We start from the raw sequence: 20,706 nt of genomic DNA on the forward strand, positions 1-20,706 counted from the left end.
GGAGCTGCGAGGCACTGATTGGTTGTGCACTCTCATAGGGTGTGGCCAGAATGTGAATGACTGCTCCTGCCTTTCGCGCTGCCAGGTTTTGGGGACAGTTTCTGAGGAGGGATGGGGTGTGTGAGACTGTGTGTGTGGAGGAGAGAGCATTGGAGCCTGTGAGAGAAGGCAGGAAAGAAAAAGGGAAAGGGGGGGCAGGAGGACAGAGAGAGAGAAAGAGAACAGGAGCTTGTGAAGAGAGGGAGGGAGGGAGCTTCAGGCAGCGAGGCTGGACTACCGCTCAAACACTGCAGTCTTTCTTTTGCTTCTCTGAGGAAGCTGTCTTTCTCTTCTCGCTGCCTGTCTCTCCTTCTTGCTGCTTCTTCTCTTGCTGCTTGGCCATGACCCTGGTGGACACCTTGATCTCCTTGCCCACCTAGAGAAGAGGAGAGAAAACGCTGTAGCGGAGGAGGGAGACGAGAGGAGGGGACAACCGCACACTTTGCTTCTCTGATGAGAGTCTGGAAATTAATTAACCACCATCAGCACAGGGGGGGAGAGCAGAGAGGGGCTCAGGATTAGAATAAGAGGGAGTTGAAGAGAGTGATTTGTTAGATGAGAGTGGAGAGACGCAGAACAACCCCTAGACACTTTTCAGAGACAAAAGGTTCAAGTTAGGGCAGGAACTAAAGAAGCAAGGAGGAAATTGGGCAAGGCAGGAATTCCACAGGGATACAAATTGAAGAAGCCAAAGAATGGTCTGCTCATCAGCGTCATTCATCCTTTCATGCCTTCTTCCATTCTTCCTCTCACATCCATAACACCATTCTTCCCGCTCGCCTCCTTTTCTATCTTAGTTCTTTTTTTTTTTTGCTCCGTGCATGTCAGCAAAAGCACATCGCCAGTCACATGCCGAACACTCAGACGCAACTAAGACCAGAGAGTAGTGTTTCATTCTCAGCGGACATGCGCTCTGTCTCTGAGTAAAAGAAGTTGATTAACCAAAGCAGGGGTGCTGTTATTTGCCAGCCAGGAAGCACCTGCTCAGGAATTTCTCATGAGACCAGGTAGGACCATTTCTGGATCATTTTGGCAAGCCCAAGGCGCTAGAGAGGTCAAACTCTCCAAGCATTTACCTGATTGAACCTTTATGAGATGAAACTGCAGATCAGCTTATCTGGGAGCATCACACCTGTGTGCGAGGGATTAAAGAGATAGGGATGTGCAGATGTGTACGTGTATGTTGGGATTATGTCCTAAATGTTCAGATTTACACAGATGTTGTGGCAGGATTATACAAACTGTCCTGCAGAATATATAATATATAAGATTCAAAAATAGCAAGTCGGTTGAAGTGAATGGCAGCATATTGTTTTCTCTCAGATTACATCAGATCACGTGTGATCCCACTCTGGGTATAATTAAATCAGTAGTTCAGGAGTTTAATTATTTTGAGGCTAGGTTAGAAATACTACTGAAATCCATCTCACAGCCCCCCCTCAGTGGAATACCTCTTTGTCCCTCGCTGTGGACTTTGTTCAGACCTGAAGTGCACAGAGTGACTATTAAAGACTCCTAAAGGCTCATTCAGCTTCCATTATGAGACGCTCGAGCACAGACGAGACTCCATATCGGCGCAGTCCATCTCTGGACAGCAAACCCGACACGCCGCCGTTCACTTCTGGGTTTCACCGCTTTAGCGGAGAGTTCGAGTATAAGCGGCCACCGTTTGCGTTCGGCTTTCACACGACAAAGGGGCCGCAAACATCCAAGGGACGCTATGCCCAGGGCAAGAAGTATGTGGTGTTTTACCTGGACCTCTCCTTCATATTCCTCCTAGAACTGCGGCGCTGCAGGATGGCTGAGGGTTGCATGATGGCCCTGCGATATGGAATGGTCTTCTTCAATCTCCTCTTCTGGGTGAGTTCTGTCTTTTAAAAAAAAAAATATATATTTTTATATATATATGTAAACATATATATACATATATATATATATATAAATATATGTATTCTTGTGCATGACTTTTGAAGAGGGGAGACTGTTTGTTTTGCTGAAAGTGATACTTTGCTTCCTCGCCTCAGATTTTTCTTACCCCGTTTTTTTTTTTTTTTTTCCAAAGGAGCTCTCTTATGCATGTCTTTGTAACCACAGTGATGTTAGAGGAGTGAGGAGGGGGCAGAGTTGAGAGAAAGAGACAGATCATGCATTTAGATCATGTGTACAAAGCCCACTGTGTGGGTGAGTGGAGCCTTTTCTGCTCCCTATACAGTTCGTTGAGTGTGGGTGTGCACTGCATTGTTTGCCGTGTTAAGCTGTGACACATTTGGAGCTTGCATTATGTGTACACTAGTTAATCACAGAGTTACCATTGTGTTATAATTCTTCACCTACCTCTGCCTCGCCCTCCTCCCCATACAGCAGCACTTCTTAGTTCACCAAGGCATCTGCTGTCAGTCTGCTCAGTTCAGTTGATCGTATCTTTTTGCTGTGGGTTGAGGGTTGAGCTCCGCTGTGTCTGCCTGTCTCGATCCATCTCTGATAGCCCCCGTTACCGATCACTTTCATTTTCATTGTGAAATCTGTCATGTTCCCCAGCTGTAAAGATTTCAAGCTCGTGTTGTTTTTTTTTTCCCTCGCAGACTCCTGTTGTGCACTCACTTGCAACTTCTTGGAGAGCTTTATGGGGTTTTTGGCCTCTGTGGTTACCTTTCTGGGATTACTTTGATTTGTCATACGTCTGCTCTTATTGGTAACAGAATGAGATGAGGCCTTGGGCACTGAAATGCAATCTAGCTGCCAAGATGCAATCTCCCTCAAGGAATGAGTGACCTTTTCACCTCTACATCTTCAGTCAGCTATAAACGGCTGTCAGAGAAGGGTCGCGGTATTTGTTATTAGCACTCGGTGTGCATGTGTGACTGTGTGTGTGTTGCCACTGGGGATAAATAATGACCACTTGACCGAGGGTAGCTATAACCTGTTTCTGATAAGCCAGTTGTATTTGGTAAGAACAGAAGAGCTCTGCCAATTTAAAACTAAGGATGGTACATTTTGACTGTTTCGTCCCAAACTTTTTGCAGATGATTTTTAAATTTTAAGGGGATACTTCAGATTCTTAAATTTGAATATTTTTTACATTGTAATGTGGATGTCAAACTCAATGTATGTGGGCCACATACAGTCCACTTTAATCTTAAGTGAAGTGAAACTGGCCCTTTCGGTTGGTGTAAAGAACTTTTTACTATATATTTATTTATAAATATGCAATTTCAATGATATGTCTCAGTTTTTCGATATGTTAAAGAAATGCTGCTGCAGTAAATTAATGTGGCAGCACAAGTCTTTGGGCTTAAATTGTAATAATTTAATGTGTAAAATCATGGCACAAGCTCTGTTAGCTCATTGCTCACAGCTTTTTTTTAGTTCACAGAAAGTGCTCTATTTTTACACAGTGGCTCTATTTTCATCGATAGAGAAAAAAACAAAACAAACAATAATTTTTCTCTCATTTAGTTGTTTATTCATTACTTAACCACTTTGCTGTAGCATGAATGGCCTTGGGGGAGGTCTTTACCAGTTGAAAAAGCTGTAAAATGTAGGAAATTACTGTTAATATTCATGCTTTTTCCAAAGCCCTCCAGTGGGCCAAATTGAAGTTGTCACCAGAATGATTCTGGCCCCAGGGCCTTATGTTTGACACCCCTTGCATAGATTGTATGAACAGTGTCCTGATGAAAATATATTTGCCCTTTACTTTCACTTTCAGAAGGAAAAACAATGTGACAGTTTACATCCTGCCTGAAAACAAAGCTCTCAATAGCTCTTTCCCTCTCTTACAGTAGACTATTTATATTTATAAGATTACCAGGTGAACTGGAGGTGGGAAATTATTTGTCTCAAAGTTTCATGGCATTAACACTTCTATAAATAAGTGTTATAGGTTAACCTATAGGTGCATAGGTTTCTTCAGGTGTCGAAACAAACTTAAATATATGAGACTAATGTGTGCAAATAGAGCGACATAAATAGCAGCTCTGTGCAGTGAGAAGAAAGGTGTGGTCGTATTTCACTGAGCGGTGTTAATATATTTATATGCTACCCACCGTGTTAATATAGCGGTGTTAATATGCTACCCACCGTTTTTAATGCACCAAGACTTGAGGCTTCTGCACAGTGCTTGACAAACTGATCCACTGAGGAAATCATCTCTTAAGGTGGCATTATTGCTTATTTGCCACAGTCTGACAGCAAAGTGGTTGGCATTGATGTTTCCATTGACAAAGTTATTTCACGTTGTTAAAGGCGTAATAGAACAGACCGGTGTTTTGAATCAAATTATATTTAGTAATTTTATTATCCAAAATGTTTTGAAGAAATATCAAATCTGGGTTTTTTGGGGGTTATTAACAGTCATTTTTATTTGCCAGTGAATGGGGCCATATCTCCTTTACCCATGCCAGCCAGTGCCAGTTGACTGATCTGATCCTAGCAACTAATATTGAATTTGCCAACACTACTTTCTGCTGTTTCTTTGGAAACGTTTGAGCTTTTTGAATTAAACCTTGTCAATGTGTCAGTGTACGTGATTTGCCAGAGTCACATCAGATACATTTTTAACTTACAATCAAGTGAAAACATCTTCCATGACCCTACGCTGTGGTACTTCACAACATCGACAAACTACAGCTTTTGTCATTGTTTTGAACCCTATCAGCAAAAAAAAAAAAAAAAAAATGCAGACTTTAACATTTTTTTCTTATTCCATAATTAAAGTGTTTTCCTCCAAGGAAATAATGAAACAGGTTATTTGTCCCTAAATGATGTTAAAGGTTTGGTTAGACTTAAGTCAGGAGGCAGAGGTTGGTGGTTAAATCGCTGGCTCCAAGATACCGAACCCTCTGATGCATCTATGTGAGTGAGCTTAGGTATAGTAAAGGGTTCTGTGTGTCAGTGGGTGAATGAGCCTTGTAGTAAAAATGCACTACATAGGTGCCAGTCCATTTACCATTTCGAATTAGGTATAAACAGCTTGATTAGATTTATGAACAAAAGTTCTCCAGTGAAGTCAAAATTTGAGTATTAAAGGTTTTTTTCAGTAAAATGTGTTTTTTTTTTGTTGTTGTTTTTTTGTCAACCCGTCCATCCACCTCGATATCCTTCCTTACAAAATACGTCTTCTCTTACTAAACTGGCACTTGTTCCTAATGTGGGCATCAGAGGGTTTTTTCATAATAAAATGCAACTTTGAGGCATATTAAGCTGCTTGCTGTCAACAATAACAAGTTTTCTACATTGCATCTCAGTGCACCACTAATATACTTCTACATCGAGCTACTCAGGTATGAATTTTCTTCAATTAGCAGAGAAAATAATAGTCTTCCATTTAAAAACAATTAAAGTATTACAGAGAACGACAGGAACCATGTGAAGAGCACTTCTCTCATTTTAAAATACATTTTTATAATTCTCCATAAAAGGTGGCGGGCGATAAAGTTTCCATTTAATTACCCCACTTTTCTTGAAATGAGGTTGGAGCGAAACGGTAAATTCCAGTGCGTCAAAGGTAAAATGAGAATATAGAGTGAGGAAAACACACTGATGAAAGATGAGGACTATGACAAAACATATCATCTGTAACAGCTCACAATACCTTATATAATGTTAGGGGTTTATTCTGTATTTGAAGAATGCCAACTAAACATTCATCTAACAATTCAGCACAGCACCAATCAGTTTCTTCCTTACCTACGGACATACTCCACTGTGCCCACGACTGTTTAACGTGGTACTGGAGCATTACTGATGAGCATGTTAGTGAAGTTAAATAATTAAAATATGATGTCTTAGCATATAATAAGACAGAGACAGATGACTCACTGATGACTGGGAAAGAGGCTAAACAAAAAGTTTCATGTGATGATATCCTTTTTGATTCATATAAACAGAAAAAGTTTTAACATTAATTAACACAACGAGAGTTAAATTTAAACCACTTTTCTCTGACAGGTGGAGATGAATAAAAAAAAACCCACAGCATGCATACTGTGAGAAGTCACACTGTCTTGTGTGAGAGTACAGTGTTTCTTTTTATAAACTCTATTTAAATTATCTTGGAATGTGTTTGTGATGACCTTCAGGGAGGTTACAAGCTACAGTGGGGCAAAAAAGTATTTAGTCAGCCACCGATTGTGCAAGTTCCCCCACCTAAAATGATGACAGAGGTCAGTAATTTGCACCAGAGGTACACTTCAACTGTGAGAGACAGAATGTGAAAAAAAAAAAATCCATGAATTCACATGGTAGGATTTGTAAAGAATTTATTCGTAAATCAGGGTGGAAAATAAGTATTTGGTCAATAACAAAAATACAACTCAATACTTTGTAACATAACCTTTGTTGGCAATAACGGAGGTCAAACGTTTACTATAGGTCTTTACCAGGTTTGCACACACAGTAGCTGGTATTTTGGCCCATTCCTCCATGCAGATCTTCTCGAGAGCAGTGATGTTTTGGGGCTGTCGCCGAGCAACACGGACTTTCAACTCCCGCCACAGATTTTCTATGGGGTTGAGGTCTGGAGACTGGCTAGGCCACTCCAGGACTTTCAAATGCTTCTTACGGAGCCACTCCTTTGTTGCCTGGGCGGTGTGTTTTGGATCATTGTCATGTTGGAAGACCCAGCCTCGTTTCATCTTCAAAGTTCTCACTGATGGAAGGAGGTTTTGGCTCAAAATCTCACGATACATGGCCCCATTCATTCTGTCCTTAACACGGATCAGTCGTCCTGTCCCCTTGGCAGAAAAACAGCCCCATAGCATGATGTTTCCACCCCCATGCTTCACAGTAGGTATGGTGTTCTTGGGATGCAACTCAGTATTCTTCTTCCTCCAAACACGACGAGTTGAGTTTATACCAAAAAGTTCTACTTTGGTTTCATCTGACCACATGACATTCTCCCAATCCTCTGCTGTATCATCCATGTGCTCTCTGGCAAACTTCAGACGGGCCTGGACATGCACTGGCTTCAGCAGCGGAACACGTCTGGCACTGCGGGATTTGATTCCCTGCCGTTGTAGTGTGTTACTGATGGTGACCTTTGTTACTTTGGTCCCAGCTCTCTGCAGGTCATTCACCAGGTCCCCCCGTGTGGTTCTGGGATCTTTGCTCACCGTTCTCATGATCATTTTGACCCCACGGGATGAGATCTTGCGTGGAGCCCCAGATCGAGGGAGATTATCAGTGGTCTTGTATGCCTTCCATTTTCTGATGATTGCTCCCACAGTTGATTTTTTCACACCAAGCTGCTTGCCTATTGTAGATTCACTCTTCCCAGTCTGGTGCAGCTCTACAATACTTTTCCTGGTGTCCTTCGAAAGCTCTTTGGTCTTGGCCATGGCGGAGTTTGGAGTCTGACTGTTTGAGGCTGTGGACAGGTGTCTTTTATACAGATGATGAGTTCAAACAGGTGCCATTCATACAGGTAACGAGTGGGGGACAGAAAAGCTTCTTACAGAAGACGTTACAGGTCTGTGAGAGCCAGAGATTTTCCTTGTTTGAGGTGACCAAATACTTATTTTCCACCCTAATTTACGAATAAATTCTTTACAAATCCTACCATGTGGATTCATGGATTTTTTTTTTCACATTCTGTCTCTCACAGTTGAAGTGTACCTCTGGTGCAAATTACTGACCTCTGTCATCATTTTAAGTGGGGGAACTTGCACAATCGGTGGCTGACTAAATACTTTTTTGCCCCACTGTAAGAAGGGTTATTTTGAGAAAAGAAGTGCTCTCAGTTGGCACTTTTCCTTTTCCAGTGTTTCCATAGTTTAGTGGTTTACACATTCACCTCGCCAGCGAAAGATACAAAGAAACAGACACAAATCCCGTCCTGGTTGTGTCAGGAGAGGCATCTGGCATAGAAATCTACCCAGTCAAAGAAGCGGTGACCCCTTGTTGCAACATATTTGATTTTAATTAGGAACGAAAGTGGCTTCCTTGAGAAAAATCACCTTTTCCAAGGTGATTTTTTGTTGTATTAAAGTGACCTGAGTGAATTGCAAGGTGAAAATGTTTGTCTGGATGTTAGTTTTGTCCTTAAAGAGCAGCGACTGTAGACATTTAAGTGACAGTTCTCTGTGTTTCCAAATACAAAAAAAAATCAGGAGAAACTTTTCAAACCTTTCCTGCAGACTGGACGTCTTGACTGTTGGGTTTTTTTTGGTACCGAAAACATTTTTTTTTTGTCCCAAAATATGACAAAATATTGTCAGACCGCCTCTGCTGGTGTCTGGCCTTGCTTACTGAAATCAGGATTGTTAAAAAAGCTGAAGAGCAGGCCTTGTGGTGTGTAACCCAGCACAGTTTCTCAGAGGAATATTTTCAGGTCAAATGAATACGACACTGCCAAAGATTGAAGGCAGACCTCTTTGCTCTGTTTTATTCTCAGCTTGTTATCACACGGCTCCCTTGTGGTGGGCAGAAACTGACAATCATCTGTGCAGGTCCGAGAGCAGCGGGAGGTGGAGGAGAACCAAACTGTGCTGGAAGAGGCCCGGGTGCTTTTTGTTACTGTGGCTGTTAAAATGGGTGAGAGAGAGAGACGTGAAATGAAAACTTGCTCTGACGTGGCTGCTCAAACATGTAAAAGATTGTGTCTGTTTGATGATGGTGTCGATCAGCGGGCATTCATGCTCAGTTGCAGATAACATATTTTTCTGTTGCTGAGACATGCTATTCTTTCCTGTTTTTCTTTGGTTTGCACTGAAGTGGGACACACTCACTTTTTTAAGTGACCGTGGCTGTGCTTACGCTCAGACAATAGAGTCATGGCAGAACAAGCAGAGCCGTCAGGATTTTGCGCCTATGTTGGTATCAAAAACCAAATTGTTCCAAAAGGGAATTGGAAGAGGTCAAGAAGACAAATCTGAAATGGGTTTGTGAGAATAGCTGTAATGATAGAGGCCAGACCTGCTGGTCTGTCACAGATGAAGGAGGTGAGCATGGTTGTAAGAGGTACAGATGATAACAGTAACTATTGGTGGGATAAGTGGCATCCCGCTCAGTAGGCTGGTAGAGCTTTGAAACAGGAGGACAGCGGGGCACATACATCAAACTGCACTATTGTAGCTCATGTGTCACTCTCAGGCCAAATTTTTATTCATGCTTTTTTTGTAACTTAGTGATCTTTGAAGGTAAGTTTCCCCAATTTCTCAGTTTGTTCTGTTTTATTTGAACTCAAAAGTCTCCTGTTTTTGTTTTTTCTTAGTTTTTCTCGGATTTTATTTCCCCAAGCAACTGACTTAGAGTCTGTATTTGAGAGTTTTATCACCTCTGTTTACATGAGACAGCATCCTCTTGCAGATCTGTCAGCTCAGACGTTGCTCTGGTAATAGAAAGAGAATAGAAAATGAGGGTGAAAAACACAATTATGCTCTTCATTCCACATACAGAGATATGAGTAATTTAGCCTGTAATGTTATAACTGTTATTACTATGTATTATTACAACTTTTTATCTTTTAGTCTCTTAGTTCTTTCTCACAGAGCAGAAATGTGTAACAAAGCCATTAGGATGAATTCTCATTACATGCTTTCATGCCATTAAAAGGTGCATCAGCTTCCAGACTGTCATGGAAACAAGTCTTTTTCTAAGCACTGCATAAAAAGAAAACACAAGATCTGTGTGTGTGTATGTGTGCTTACCTAGTATATGTCACATACTTTAGTGCAAATGAAGCCAACAGTTGCTATCACATCCCATTTGAAATTGGAATCCAGTGACTCTTCACTTACTCAGGGCTACAGTCAGTTACTCTTGTTTTAATTCCCATTACTGTAAGTGTGTGAAAACGAGCTCAGCGCTCTGACCTCGTACGTTAACGTCTGTGTGGGTGGGGAGCAGCCTGGGTATCTCTTCTTCGCAGACAAAATGTCCAACAAATCTATACAAAAAGAGAGAAGCGGATTTCTGTGCTCCAGGACAAATGCTGATTATCCCCTAAATGTAGGAGCAATGACTCCACCATAAAAATGCAAAAATGGGCATCTCGGAAAAATATGCAACAATTCACAACAGCTAATCGTCTTGAGCGGAAACCACCACAGAGCTAGGGGGGAAAAATACATCCCACAGCTGCAAAATACCAAAATAAGACTCATTTACAGCCACTTTTTAATTAATCTTGTTAGCACAAACGTGTCTTTTCCATGCTGCAGGGGTGGGAGGGAGGGGTGGGGGGAATCCACGGCATCAGCAGCAGCAGCAGTAGCGGGTGAGCCTGGGACAGAGGAGGGATAGGAAGAGAAGAGGCAGAAGGAAGAGACGGAAGATGTGTCCTCTGAAGTTGTGTTTACTTGTCATCGTAATGTAGGTCAGAGCCCAACGGAGGATCCATAGATTGCCAGAGTTCTGAATGGGTTGCATCTGTCTCCAGTGATTTAGCCAGATCAATAGAAATGGCCTTTCTACTGATTTGAGATCTGTCCGCCCCGCCCAGGCTCTGCTGCCACACAGTCCATCGATTTGCAGCTGGACCGGAGGGGACGTGCGCAGCATGAGCAGTTCAGATAATAGGTCTGCAGTTTGCATTTGCTGAGTATGGCATGTTTGTGCACACAGCTCACAGGCAGAAAAGTCATTTAATTGTGTGGAAACTTTTTGAAATAGGGAGAGAAGTAGGGAATCTCTCCATTCTTTCCTTTTCTATATGTCATTGTGTTCAAAGATGAAGTCCTACAGTACTGTGCAAAGGTCTTGAGTCACCCCTCGTTTCTTTAGATTTTGTGAGGAAAAATGGGAAATAGATGCAGTGATTTATTGAAACATGCAAACATACACAGAAATATAGTATTTAAAGCAACAGCAGGGATTGTACAGTTTTAGCAATGTAAATGTCAATAATTGGTTTAATCTTTATTCTTCAGTCTGAGCTCTTTGAGCAAAGCTTTCTTGTCATTTCTTTAAGTCTTCAGGAAAAGTTCTCCAGGCTTCTTGAAGGACATTCAAAGCTCTTCTTTGGGTGTTGGCTGCCTTTTTTGTCCTGTTCTCTGTCCCACACCGCTTCAATAATGTTGATATCTGGGCTCTGGGGAGGCCAATCCATGACTGATGGTGTTCCACTGCGTGTTTGGAATCGCTGTCATACTGAAAAAATCAACCCATTGCCAATTAAGTGCTTTCTAGCTGGCATTTCATGGTTGATAAAAATCTTGTGGCACTTTTCTTCTACTATTACACCAGTTTTGATAAGATCCTCAAAACTACTGGCTGAAGTAGAACAGACTAGCCCTTTATTGTCAGTGTGCAAGTAGAACTAAATTGTGGGTGCTCCACTTGATTACTGTGCAAGGAATTTAAATACACAAAACAAGATACATAAAACAATACAAACAACAATTAAAAGTGATTTTCAGTTACATTCTTGAATAATCTCTCTTTCTAAATAGAGGGACAGTAACTGTGTGTGTGTGTGTGTATGTAAGCGTGTAAAACCCGCAGATAGTCAGATTAACAGTATTTTGTCTCTATCTGCCATTCTGCAATTCATCTCACATAAACAAAAACGTGCGCACAGCGTGACGTGAAAAAAGGCACAAATTGCTTAATTGTTTGCTAAATGTTTGAGGTGTGAACATTTTTCTTGTAAAACAAAGGGGGCCTAGCAAAAAAAAGTTTGGGAACCACTGGCCCAACCTAATAAGGAACACAGTCTGGAAACAATGGGGAACTATATAAACAAGAAACTGTGAACCAGAAATAGAGATAATGAAACTCAGAGGCACTAGGAGAAAAGAACAAACAGAAGAGTATCCAGCTGCAACCCAAAACTCATCATAACCTATAATGAACCATAAAACCTATCGAACAGGAGAACAGAACTATAATACAAAGACACCAAAAAAAGTCCTAATTTAAAATGCGTTCCCTGCTAAATTGTCTGTTATGTGTAGACACAACACTGAGTCATCCCTTGAGTTAGTTGACTTCTCTCTGCTTGAATGATTCATAGGTCAGTGTTAAGTGGTTTAACAAAAGATATTTCTCTGAAAATGGTCAAGTACAAGGACTCAAAATGAGTGACAAAGCAGCCGAAGAAAAACTTTGACTAAACTGCAGAAAACCTAAAAAACTATTTATAAAGACCACTAAAAATTTACAAGCCTGGCAACTCTGATACAAAACACAAAGAATGAGCGTTAGTTCAAGACTTTTGGAGATTATTTTATATAAGCTCAAGTTTTAAGCACTGAAATCACACTGTAGTTTTTAAGGCAGTAGGCATAAAAGAGTTTGAGCAGCGATCATCTGTCAATCAACGAGAGCTGGAAAATAAGGTGTGACACTGTGGGAAAGTATGAGGAGTTGTTCTTTATGGAAAGTAAAAGTCCTGCCTGTGCCAGTTCACCATGTTTTGAGCAAGAAAGTATTACAGGAAAGTTTGACTCCTTGGAAGCAAAAGAAATGAGGGCTTACTCAAGACTTTTGGACTGTAATTATGTGTTTGTGTTTACCCAAAATCAAGTTTTATCACGTCTGACACATCTTTCTTTTTAGTAGTGTAGGCTTCCAAAAACTGGCTCTCTTTTCTTTGTAATTTAGTGATTTGATCTTAAATTTCTTGGTCTTTGCTCCCAGATACAATCAAAATAAACAATATTAAGTCTGATTGAAGGCGTCTCGAAGACTTGGCGTAACGCTGCGAAACAGTCCACGAATGTCTGTTATAACATCGCACCTCCTCTGTTATTTGCAGGAGGCTTTTGCAGGTGTCTTAAAGGCAGGCGTCCCAGCAGCAGCAGAAGAGTCGGCAATTTATCTTGGCTGCCTCCCAGTTTAAATCCTGCTATGACTGCGTAACCTTCGGATATTAATGGGTTTTAGGAATGTCCACATTAAGATCCACATGCTAGCAGGCACTTGTTAGTGAAAGCACAATTCCTCCTCCAGTCCTCAGATGGCCTCACCTGTGCTCTGGTCATCCTCCCAAAGGTCAGTGCCGACAGAGCAGGGAAAGCCTTCTGCTCGCGGTGACGAAGGAGTAGTAGCGCGTTGTGCTTCTGTAATCATGCCTGCTCATTTAAAGTGGTTGTAAAAGGGCATCCATAAATAAATAAATTACCGGGCTAAAACAAGGGCTTTGTCCTGTCCTCGCTTTTCAGTCTTTGTGATCTGCAGCCTCAGGGTTGAGATGCGCCACTGGGACAAAGGGAAGGGTTACAATAGGGAGGGGACTATAAGTGACGAATAAGTGGTTTAGGGTCTCTTCCAACCGCTCCGGATCAACGCGTCCGCTCGCAGGAAAGGCTGGTTTCGGAGATCTGTGAGTAGGCATGGAGAGGGGGGGTGAGAGACAGGGGGACACACATGTTAGACGACCAAGAGGTCAATCTGGACATTTGCTTCTGTTTACATCTCAATTTCTTAAGAGTGTTTTTAAGCAAGAAGAGCAGAGGATGTACACTCAGTTCTCACTTTATTAGGTACACCTAATTTATATCAGTTGTTCCCTCATTTCTGTAAATGAGGTTAAGCTAAAAAAATAAAAGCAAATAGGAACACCTTACTGTATAATGCAGTACATGAAAACAGCACCACAAACACTTCCTCTTTTTTACAATGAAGATGAAACTATGAAAAGTTGCCTTTATTGCAGGACTGTTGTTAGTCTGCATTAGTTTGAGCTCCCTAATAAACTGACAACTGAGTGTTTATTGTTATAATTTTCAAATCCAGAAAATCTGGAAACACTTGTGCAGTTAAAACTTTGGGTTAAAGCTGAAATTGTCCATAAGAGCTACAAAATTAGCAAATGTGGCAGGAATGCCACATTCCCATAGCCTTGTATTTCAACTGCTAGAAGTTGTGCTTCAAAACGGAGAAATTCAAGGCTTTGAGACGGTGATTTTGGCAAATCAGTAACACTAAACAATGAGGACGTTACAAAGTAACCACTCTGGTTACGATACAGTGGTCAACAAGCTCTTGAGTTTGCAGATTACCAAACAGGATGGCTGTCACAGAGGAAACAAAAGTGTGGATACAGACTGTGTTCACGTAAGTTTGATTCTGTTTTCTTCTAGAGCCTGTTGACCAAATAGCTGTTGAGCACACCGCAGATGACATTTAGCACAGACAAACATGGCGGACGCTGCCGACTGGTGAGAGGTAAATAAACAATGGACAACATGCAACACGTAACAGGAAGGGGTGAGGATGCCATGGGTTACCGGTCCGTTGCCATGGTAACCGGTCCGTTGCCATGGGTTAACATGTGTTGTTATTGGTTAACTGTCCGTTGCCATGCGTTTACATGTGTTGTTATTGGTTAACTGTCCGTTGCCATGCGTTTACATGCGTTGTTATGGGTTAACTGTCCGTTGCCATGCGTTTACATGCGTTGTTATGGGTTAACTGTCCGTTGCCATGGTAACCGGTCCGTTGCCATGGGTTACCTGACCGTTGCCATGGGTTAACTGTCCGTTGCCATGCGTTAACTGTCCGTTGCCATGCGTTTACATGTGTTGTTATGGGTTAACTGTCCGTTGCCATGCGTTTACATGCGTTGTTATGGGTTAACTGTCCGTTGCCATGCGTTTACATGCGTTGTTATGGGTTAACTGTCCGTTGCCATGGGTTACCGGTCCGTTGCCATGGTAACCGGTCCGTTGCCATGGGTTACCGATCCGTTGCCATGGTAACCGGTCCGTTGCCATGGGTTAACATGTGTTGTTATTGGTTAACTGTCCGTTGCCATGCGTTTACATGTGTTGTTATTGGTTAACTGTCCGTTGCCATGCGTTTACATGCGTTGTTATGGGTTAACTGTCCGTTGCCATGCGTTTACATGCGTTGTTATGGGTTAACTGTCCGTTGCCATGGTAACCGGTCCGTTGCCATGGGTTACCTGACCGTTGCCATGGGTTAACTGTCCGTTGCCATGCGTTAACTGTCCGTTGCCATGCGTTTACATGTGTTGTTATGGGTTAACTGTCCGTTGCCATGCGTTTACATGCGTTGTTATGGGTTAACTGTCCGTTGCCATGCGTTTACATGCGTTGTTATGGGTTAACTGTCTGTTGCCATGGTAACCGGTCCGTTGCCATGGGTTACCTGACCGTTGCCATGGGTTAACTGTCCGTTGCCATGCGTTAACTGTCCGTTGCCATGCGTTTACATGCGTTGTTATGGGTTAACTGTCCGTTGCCATGCGTTTACATGCGTTGTTATGGGTTAACTGTCCGTTGCCATGCGTTTACATGCGTTGTTATGGGTTAACTGTCCGTTGCCATGGGTTACCGGTCCGTTGCCATGGTAACCGGTCCGTTGCCATGGGTTACCGGTCCGTTGCCATGGTAACCGGTCCGTTGCCATGGGTTACCGGTCCGTTGCCATGGTAACCGGTCCGTTGCCATGGGTTACCTGACCGTTGCCATGGGTTAACTGTCCGTTGCCATGGGTTATCTGTCCGTTGCCATGCGTTTACATGCGTTGTTATGGGTTAACTGTCCGTTGCCATGCGTTTACATGCGTTGTTATGGGTTAACTGTCCGTTGCCATGCGTTTACATGCGTTGTTATGGGTTAACTGTCCGTTGCCATGGGTTACCGGTCCGTTGCCATGGTAACCGGTCCGTTGCCATGGGTTACCGGTCCGTTGCCATGGTAACCGGTCCGTTGCCATGGGTTACCTGACCGTTGCCATGGGTTAACTGTCCGTTGCCATGGGTTATCTGTCCGTTGCCATGCGTTTACATGCGTTGTTATGGGTTAACTGTCCGTTGCCATGCGTTTACATGCGTTGTTATGGGTTAACTGTCCGTTGCCATGCGTTTACATGCGTTGTTATGGGTTAACTGTCCGTTGCCATGGGTTACCGGTCCGTTGCCATGGTAACCGGTCCGTTGCCATGGGTTACCTGACCGTTGCCATGGGTTAACTGTCCGTTGCCATGCGTTAACTGTCCGTTGCCATGCGTTTACATGTGTTGTTATGGGTTAACTGTCCGTTGCCATGCGTTTACATGCGTTGTTATGGGTTAACTGTCTGTTGCCATGGTAACCGGTCCGTTGCCATGGGTTACCTGACCGTTGCCATGGGTTAACTGTCCGTTGCCATGCGTTAACTGTCCGTTGCCATGCGTTTACATGCGTTGTTATGGGTTAACTGTCCGTTGCCATGCGTTTACATGCGTTGTTATGGGTTAACTGTCCGTTGCCATGCGTTTACATGCGTTGTTATGGGTTAACTGTCCGTTGCCATGGGTTACCGGTCCATTGCCATGGTAACCGGTCCGTTGCCATGGGTTACCGGTCCGTTGCCATGGTAATGGGTCCGTTGCCATGGGTTACCGGTCCGTTGCCATGGTAACCGGTCCGTTGCCATGGGTTACCTGACCGTTGCCATGGGTTAACTGTCCGTTGCCATGGGTTATCTGTCCGTTGCCATGCGTTTACATGCGTTGTTATGGGTTAACTGTCCGTTGCCATGCGTTTACATGCGTTGTTATGGGTTAACTGTCCGTTGCCATGGGTTACCGGTCCGTTGCCATGGTAACCGGTCCGTTGCCATGGGTTACCTGACCGTTGCCATGGGTTAACTGTCCGTTGCCATGCGTTAACTGTCCGTTGCCATGCGTTTACATGCGTTGTTATGGGTTAACTGTCCGTTGCCATGGGTTACCGGTCCGTTGCCATGGTAACCGGTCCGTTGCCATGGGTTACCTGACCGTTGTTATGGGTTAACTGTCCGTTGCCATGGGTTAACTGTCCGTTGCCATGCGTTTACATGCGTTGTTATGGGTTAACTGTCCGTTGCCATGGGTTACCGGTCCGTTGCCATGGTAACCGGTCCGTTGCCATGGGTTACCTGACCGTTGCCATGGGTTAACTGTCCGTTGCCATGGGTTATCTGTCCGTTGCCATGCGTTTACATGCGTTGTTATGGGTTAACTGTCCGTTGCCATGCGTTTACATGCGTTGTTATGGGTTAACTGTCCGTTGCCATGCGTTTACATGCGTTGTTATGGGTTAACTGTCCGTTGCCATGGGTTACCGGTCCGTTGCCATGGTAACCGGTCCGTTGCCATGGGTTACCTGACCGTTGCCATGGGTTAACTGTCCGTTGCCATGCGTTAACTGTCCGTTGCCATGCGTTTACATGCGTTGTTATGGGTTAACTGTCCGTTGCCATGGGTTACCGGTCCGTTGCCATGGTAACCGGTCCGTTGCCATGGGTTACCTGACCGTTGTTATGGGTTAACTGTCCGTTGCCATGGGTTAACTGTCCGTTGCCATGCGTTAACTGTCCGTTGCCATGCGTTTACATGCGTTGTTATGGGTTAACTGTCCGTTGCCATGCGTTTACATGCGTTGTTATGGGTTAACTGTCCGTTGCCATGGGTTACCGGTCCGTTGCCATGGTAACCGGTCCGTTGCCATGGTAACCGGTCCGTTGCCATGGGTTACCTGACCGTTGCCATGGGTTAACCGGTCCGTTGCCATGCGTTAACTGTCCGTTGCCATGCGTTTACATGTGTTGTTATGGGTTAACTGTCCGTTGCCATGGGTTACCGGTCCGTTGCCATGGTAACCGGTCCGTTGCCATGGTAACCGGTCCGTTGCCATGGGTTACCTGACCGTTGCCATGGGTTAACTGTCCGTTGCCATGCGTTAACTGTCCGTTGCCATGCGTTTACATGTGTTGTTATGGGTTAACTGTCCGTTGCCATGCGTTTACATGCGTTGTTATGGGTTAACTGTCCGTTGCCATGGGTTATATGACCGTTGCCATGGGTTAACTGTCCGTTGCCATGCGTTAACTGTCCGTTGCCATGAGTTTACATGCGTTGTTATGGGTTAACTGTCCGTTGCCATGGGTTAACTGTCCGTTGCCATGCGTTAACATGTGTTGTTATGGGTTAACTGTCCGTTGCCATGGTAACCGGTCCGTTGCCATGGTTACCGGTCCGTTGCCATGGTAACCGGTCCGTTGCCATGGTAACCGGTCCGTTGCCATGGGTTACCTGACCGTTGCCATGCGTTAACTGTCCTTTGCCATGCGTTTACATGTGTTGTTATGGGTTAACTGTCCGTTTCCATGCGTTTACATGCGTTGTTATGGGTTAACTGTCCGTTGCCATGGGTTATATGACCGTTGCCATGGGTTAACTGTCCGTTGCCATGCGTTAACTGTCCGTTGCCATGCGTTTACATGCGTTGTTATGGGTTAACTGTCCGTTGCCATGGGTTACCGGTCCGTTGCCATGGTAACCGGTCCGTTGCCATGGTAACCGGTCCGTTGCCATGGGTTACCTGACCGTTGCCATGGGTTACCTGACCGTTGCCATGGGTTAACTGTCCGTTGCCATGCGTTTACATGCGTTGTTATGGGTTAACTGTCCGTTGCCATGGGTTACCGGTCCGTTGCCATGGTAACCGGTCCGTTGCCATGGTTACCGGTCCGTTGCCATGGTAACCGGTCCGTTGCCATGGGTTACCTGACCGTTGCCATGGGTTAACTGTCCGTTGCCATGCGTTTACATGTGTTGTTATGGGTTAACTGTCCGTTGCCATGCGTTTACATGCGTTGTTATGGGTTAACTGTCCGTTGCCATGGGTTACCGGTCCGTTGCCATGGTAACCGGTCCGTTGCCATGGTAACCGGTCCGTTGCCATGGGTTACCTGACCGTTGCCATGGGTTAACTGTCCGTTGCCATGGGTTATATGACCGTTGCCATGGGTTAACTGTCCGTTGCCATGCGTTAACTGTCCGTTGCCATGCGTTTACATGCGTTGTTATGGGTTAACTGTCCGTTGCCATGGGTTAACTGTCCGTTGCCATGCGTTAACATGCGTTGTTATGGGTTAACTGTCCGTTGCCATGGGTTACCGGTCCGTTGCCATGGTAACCGGTCCGTTGCCATGGTAACCGGTCCGTTGCCATGGGTTACCTGACCGTTGCCATGGGTTAACTGTCCGTTGCCATGCGTTTACATGTGTTGTTATGGGTTAACTGTCCGTTGCCATGCGTTTACATGCGTTGTTATGGGTTAACTGTCCGTTGCCATGCGTTTACATGCGTTGTTATGGGTTAACTGTCCGTTGCCATGCGTTTACATGCGTTGTTATGGGTTAACTGTCCGTTGCCATGCGTTTACATGCGTTGTTATGGGTTAACTGTCCGTTGCCATGGTTACCGGTCCGTTGCCATGGGTTACCTGACCGTTGCCATGGGTTACCTGACCGTTGCCATGGGTTAACTGTCCGTTGCCATGGGTTAACTGTCCGTTGCCATGCGTTTACATGCGTTGTTATGGGTTAACTGTCCGTTGCCATGCGTTTACATGCGTTGTTATGGGTTAACTGTCCGTTGCCATGCGTTTACATGCGTTGTTATGGGTTAACTGTCCGTTGCCATGCGTTTACATGCGTTGTTATGGGTTAACTGTCCGTTGCCATGCGTTTACATGCGTTGTTATGGGTTAACTGTCCGTTGCCATGCGTTTACATGCGTTGTTATGGGTTAACTGTCCGTTGCCATGCGTTTACATGCGTTGTTATGGGTTAACTGTCCGTTGCCATGCGTTTACATGCGTTGTTATGGGTTAACTGTCCGTTGCCATGCGTTTACATGCGTTGTTATGGGTTAACTGTCCGTTGCCATGGTTACCGGTCCGTTGCCATGGTAACCGGTCCGTTGCCATGGGTTACCTGACCGTTGCCATGGGTTAACTGTCCGTTGCCATGGGTTAACTGTCCGTTGCCATGCGTTTACATGCGTTGTTATGGGTTAACTGTCCGTTGCCATGCGTTTACATGCGTTGTTATGGGTTAACTGTCCGTTGCCATGCGTTTACATGCGTTGTTATGGGTTAACTGTCCGTTGCCATGCGTTTACATGCGTTGTTATGGGTTAACTGTCCGTTGCCATGGTTACCGGTCCGTTGCCATGGTAACCGGTCCGTTGCCATGGGTTACCTGACCGTTGCCATGGGTTAACTGTCCGTTGCCATGGGTTAACTGTCCGTTGCCATGCGTTTACATGCGTTGTTATGGGTTAACTGTCCGTTGCCATGCGTTTACATGCGTTGTTATGGGTTAACTGTCCGTTGCCATGCGTTTACATGCGTTGTTATGGGTTAACTGTCCGTTGCCATGCGTTTACATGCGTTGTTATGGGTTAACTGTCCGTTGCCATGGGTTACCGGTCCGTTGCCATGGTAACCGGTCCGTTGCCATGGTTACCGGTCCGTTGCCATGGTAACCGGTCCGTTGCCATGGGTTAACTGTCCGTTGCCATGCGTTAACTGTCCGTTGCCATGCGTTTACATGTGTTGTTATGGGTTAACTGTCCGTTGCCATGCGTTTACATGCGTTGTTATGGGTTAACTGTCCGTTGCCATGGGTTATATGACCGTTGCCATGGGTTAACTGTCCGTTGCCATGCGTTTACATGTGTTGTTATGGGTTAACTGTCCGTTGCCATGGGTTACCGGTCCGTTGCCATGGGTTACCGGTCCGTTGCCATGGGTTACCTGACCGTTGCCATGGGTTAACTGTCCGTTGCCATGCGTTTACATGTGTTGTTATGGGTTAACTGTCCGTTGCCATGCGTTTACATGCGTTGTTATGGGTTAACTGTCCGTTGCCATGCGTTTACATGCGTTGTTATGGGTTAACTGTCCGTTGCCATGCGTTTACATGCGTTGTTATGGGTTAACTGTCC

The 20,706-nt window shown here is 44.5% G+C and overlaps 1 protein-coding gene across 4 annotated transcripts in view; it reads left to right on the top strand.

The window, feature by feature from the left end:
- The window catches only part of tspan4a (tetraspanin 4a), a 194,360-nt gene that overhangs the window by 44,336 nt on the left and 129,318 nt on the right, over positions 1–20,706 (top strand). For 2 of the 4 annotated variants that reach the window (XM_085459723.1, XM_085459732.1), the window contains exon 2: positions 1,820–1,899. In XM_085459723.1, the coding sequence (XP_085315849.1) occupies positions 1,837–1,899 (63 nt within the window). In that variant the 5' untranslated portion in view covers positions 1,820–1,836. Of the gene's footprint in view, positions 1–124; positions 1,900–20,706 lie in introns of those variants that run through there. The other 2 variants (XM_085459717.1, XM_085459709.1) reach the window with 2 other exon arrangements.

Source organism: Copadichromis virginalis, linkage group LG1 (genome assembly GCF_057382275.1).
Source record: "Copadichromis virginalis isolate Kocher_CV1m ecotype Utaka linkage group LG1, C_Virginalis_male_GT1.1, whole genome shotgun sequence".
In the NCBI taxonomy this organism is placed as follows: domain Eukaryota; kingdom Metazoa; phylum Chordata; class Actinopteri; order Cichliformes; family Cichlidae; genus Copadichromis; species Copadichromis virginalis.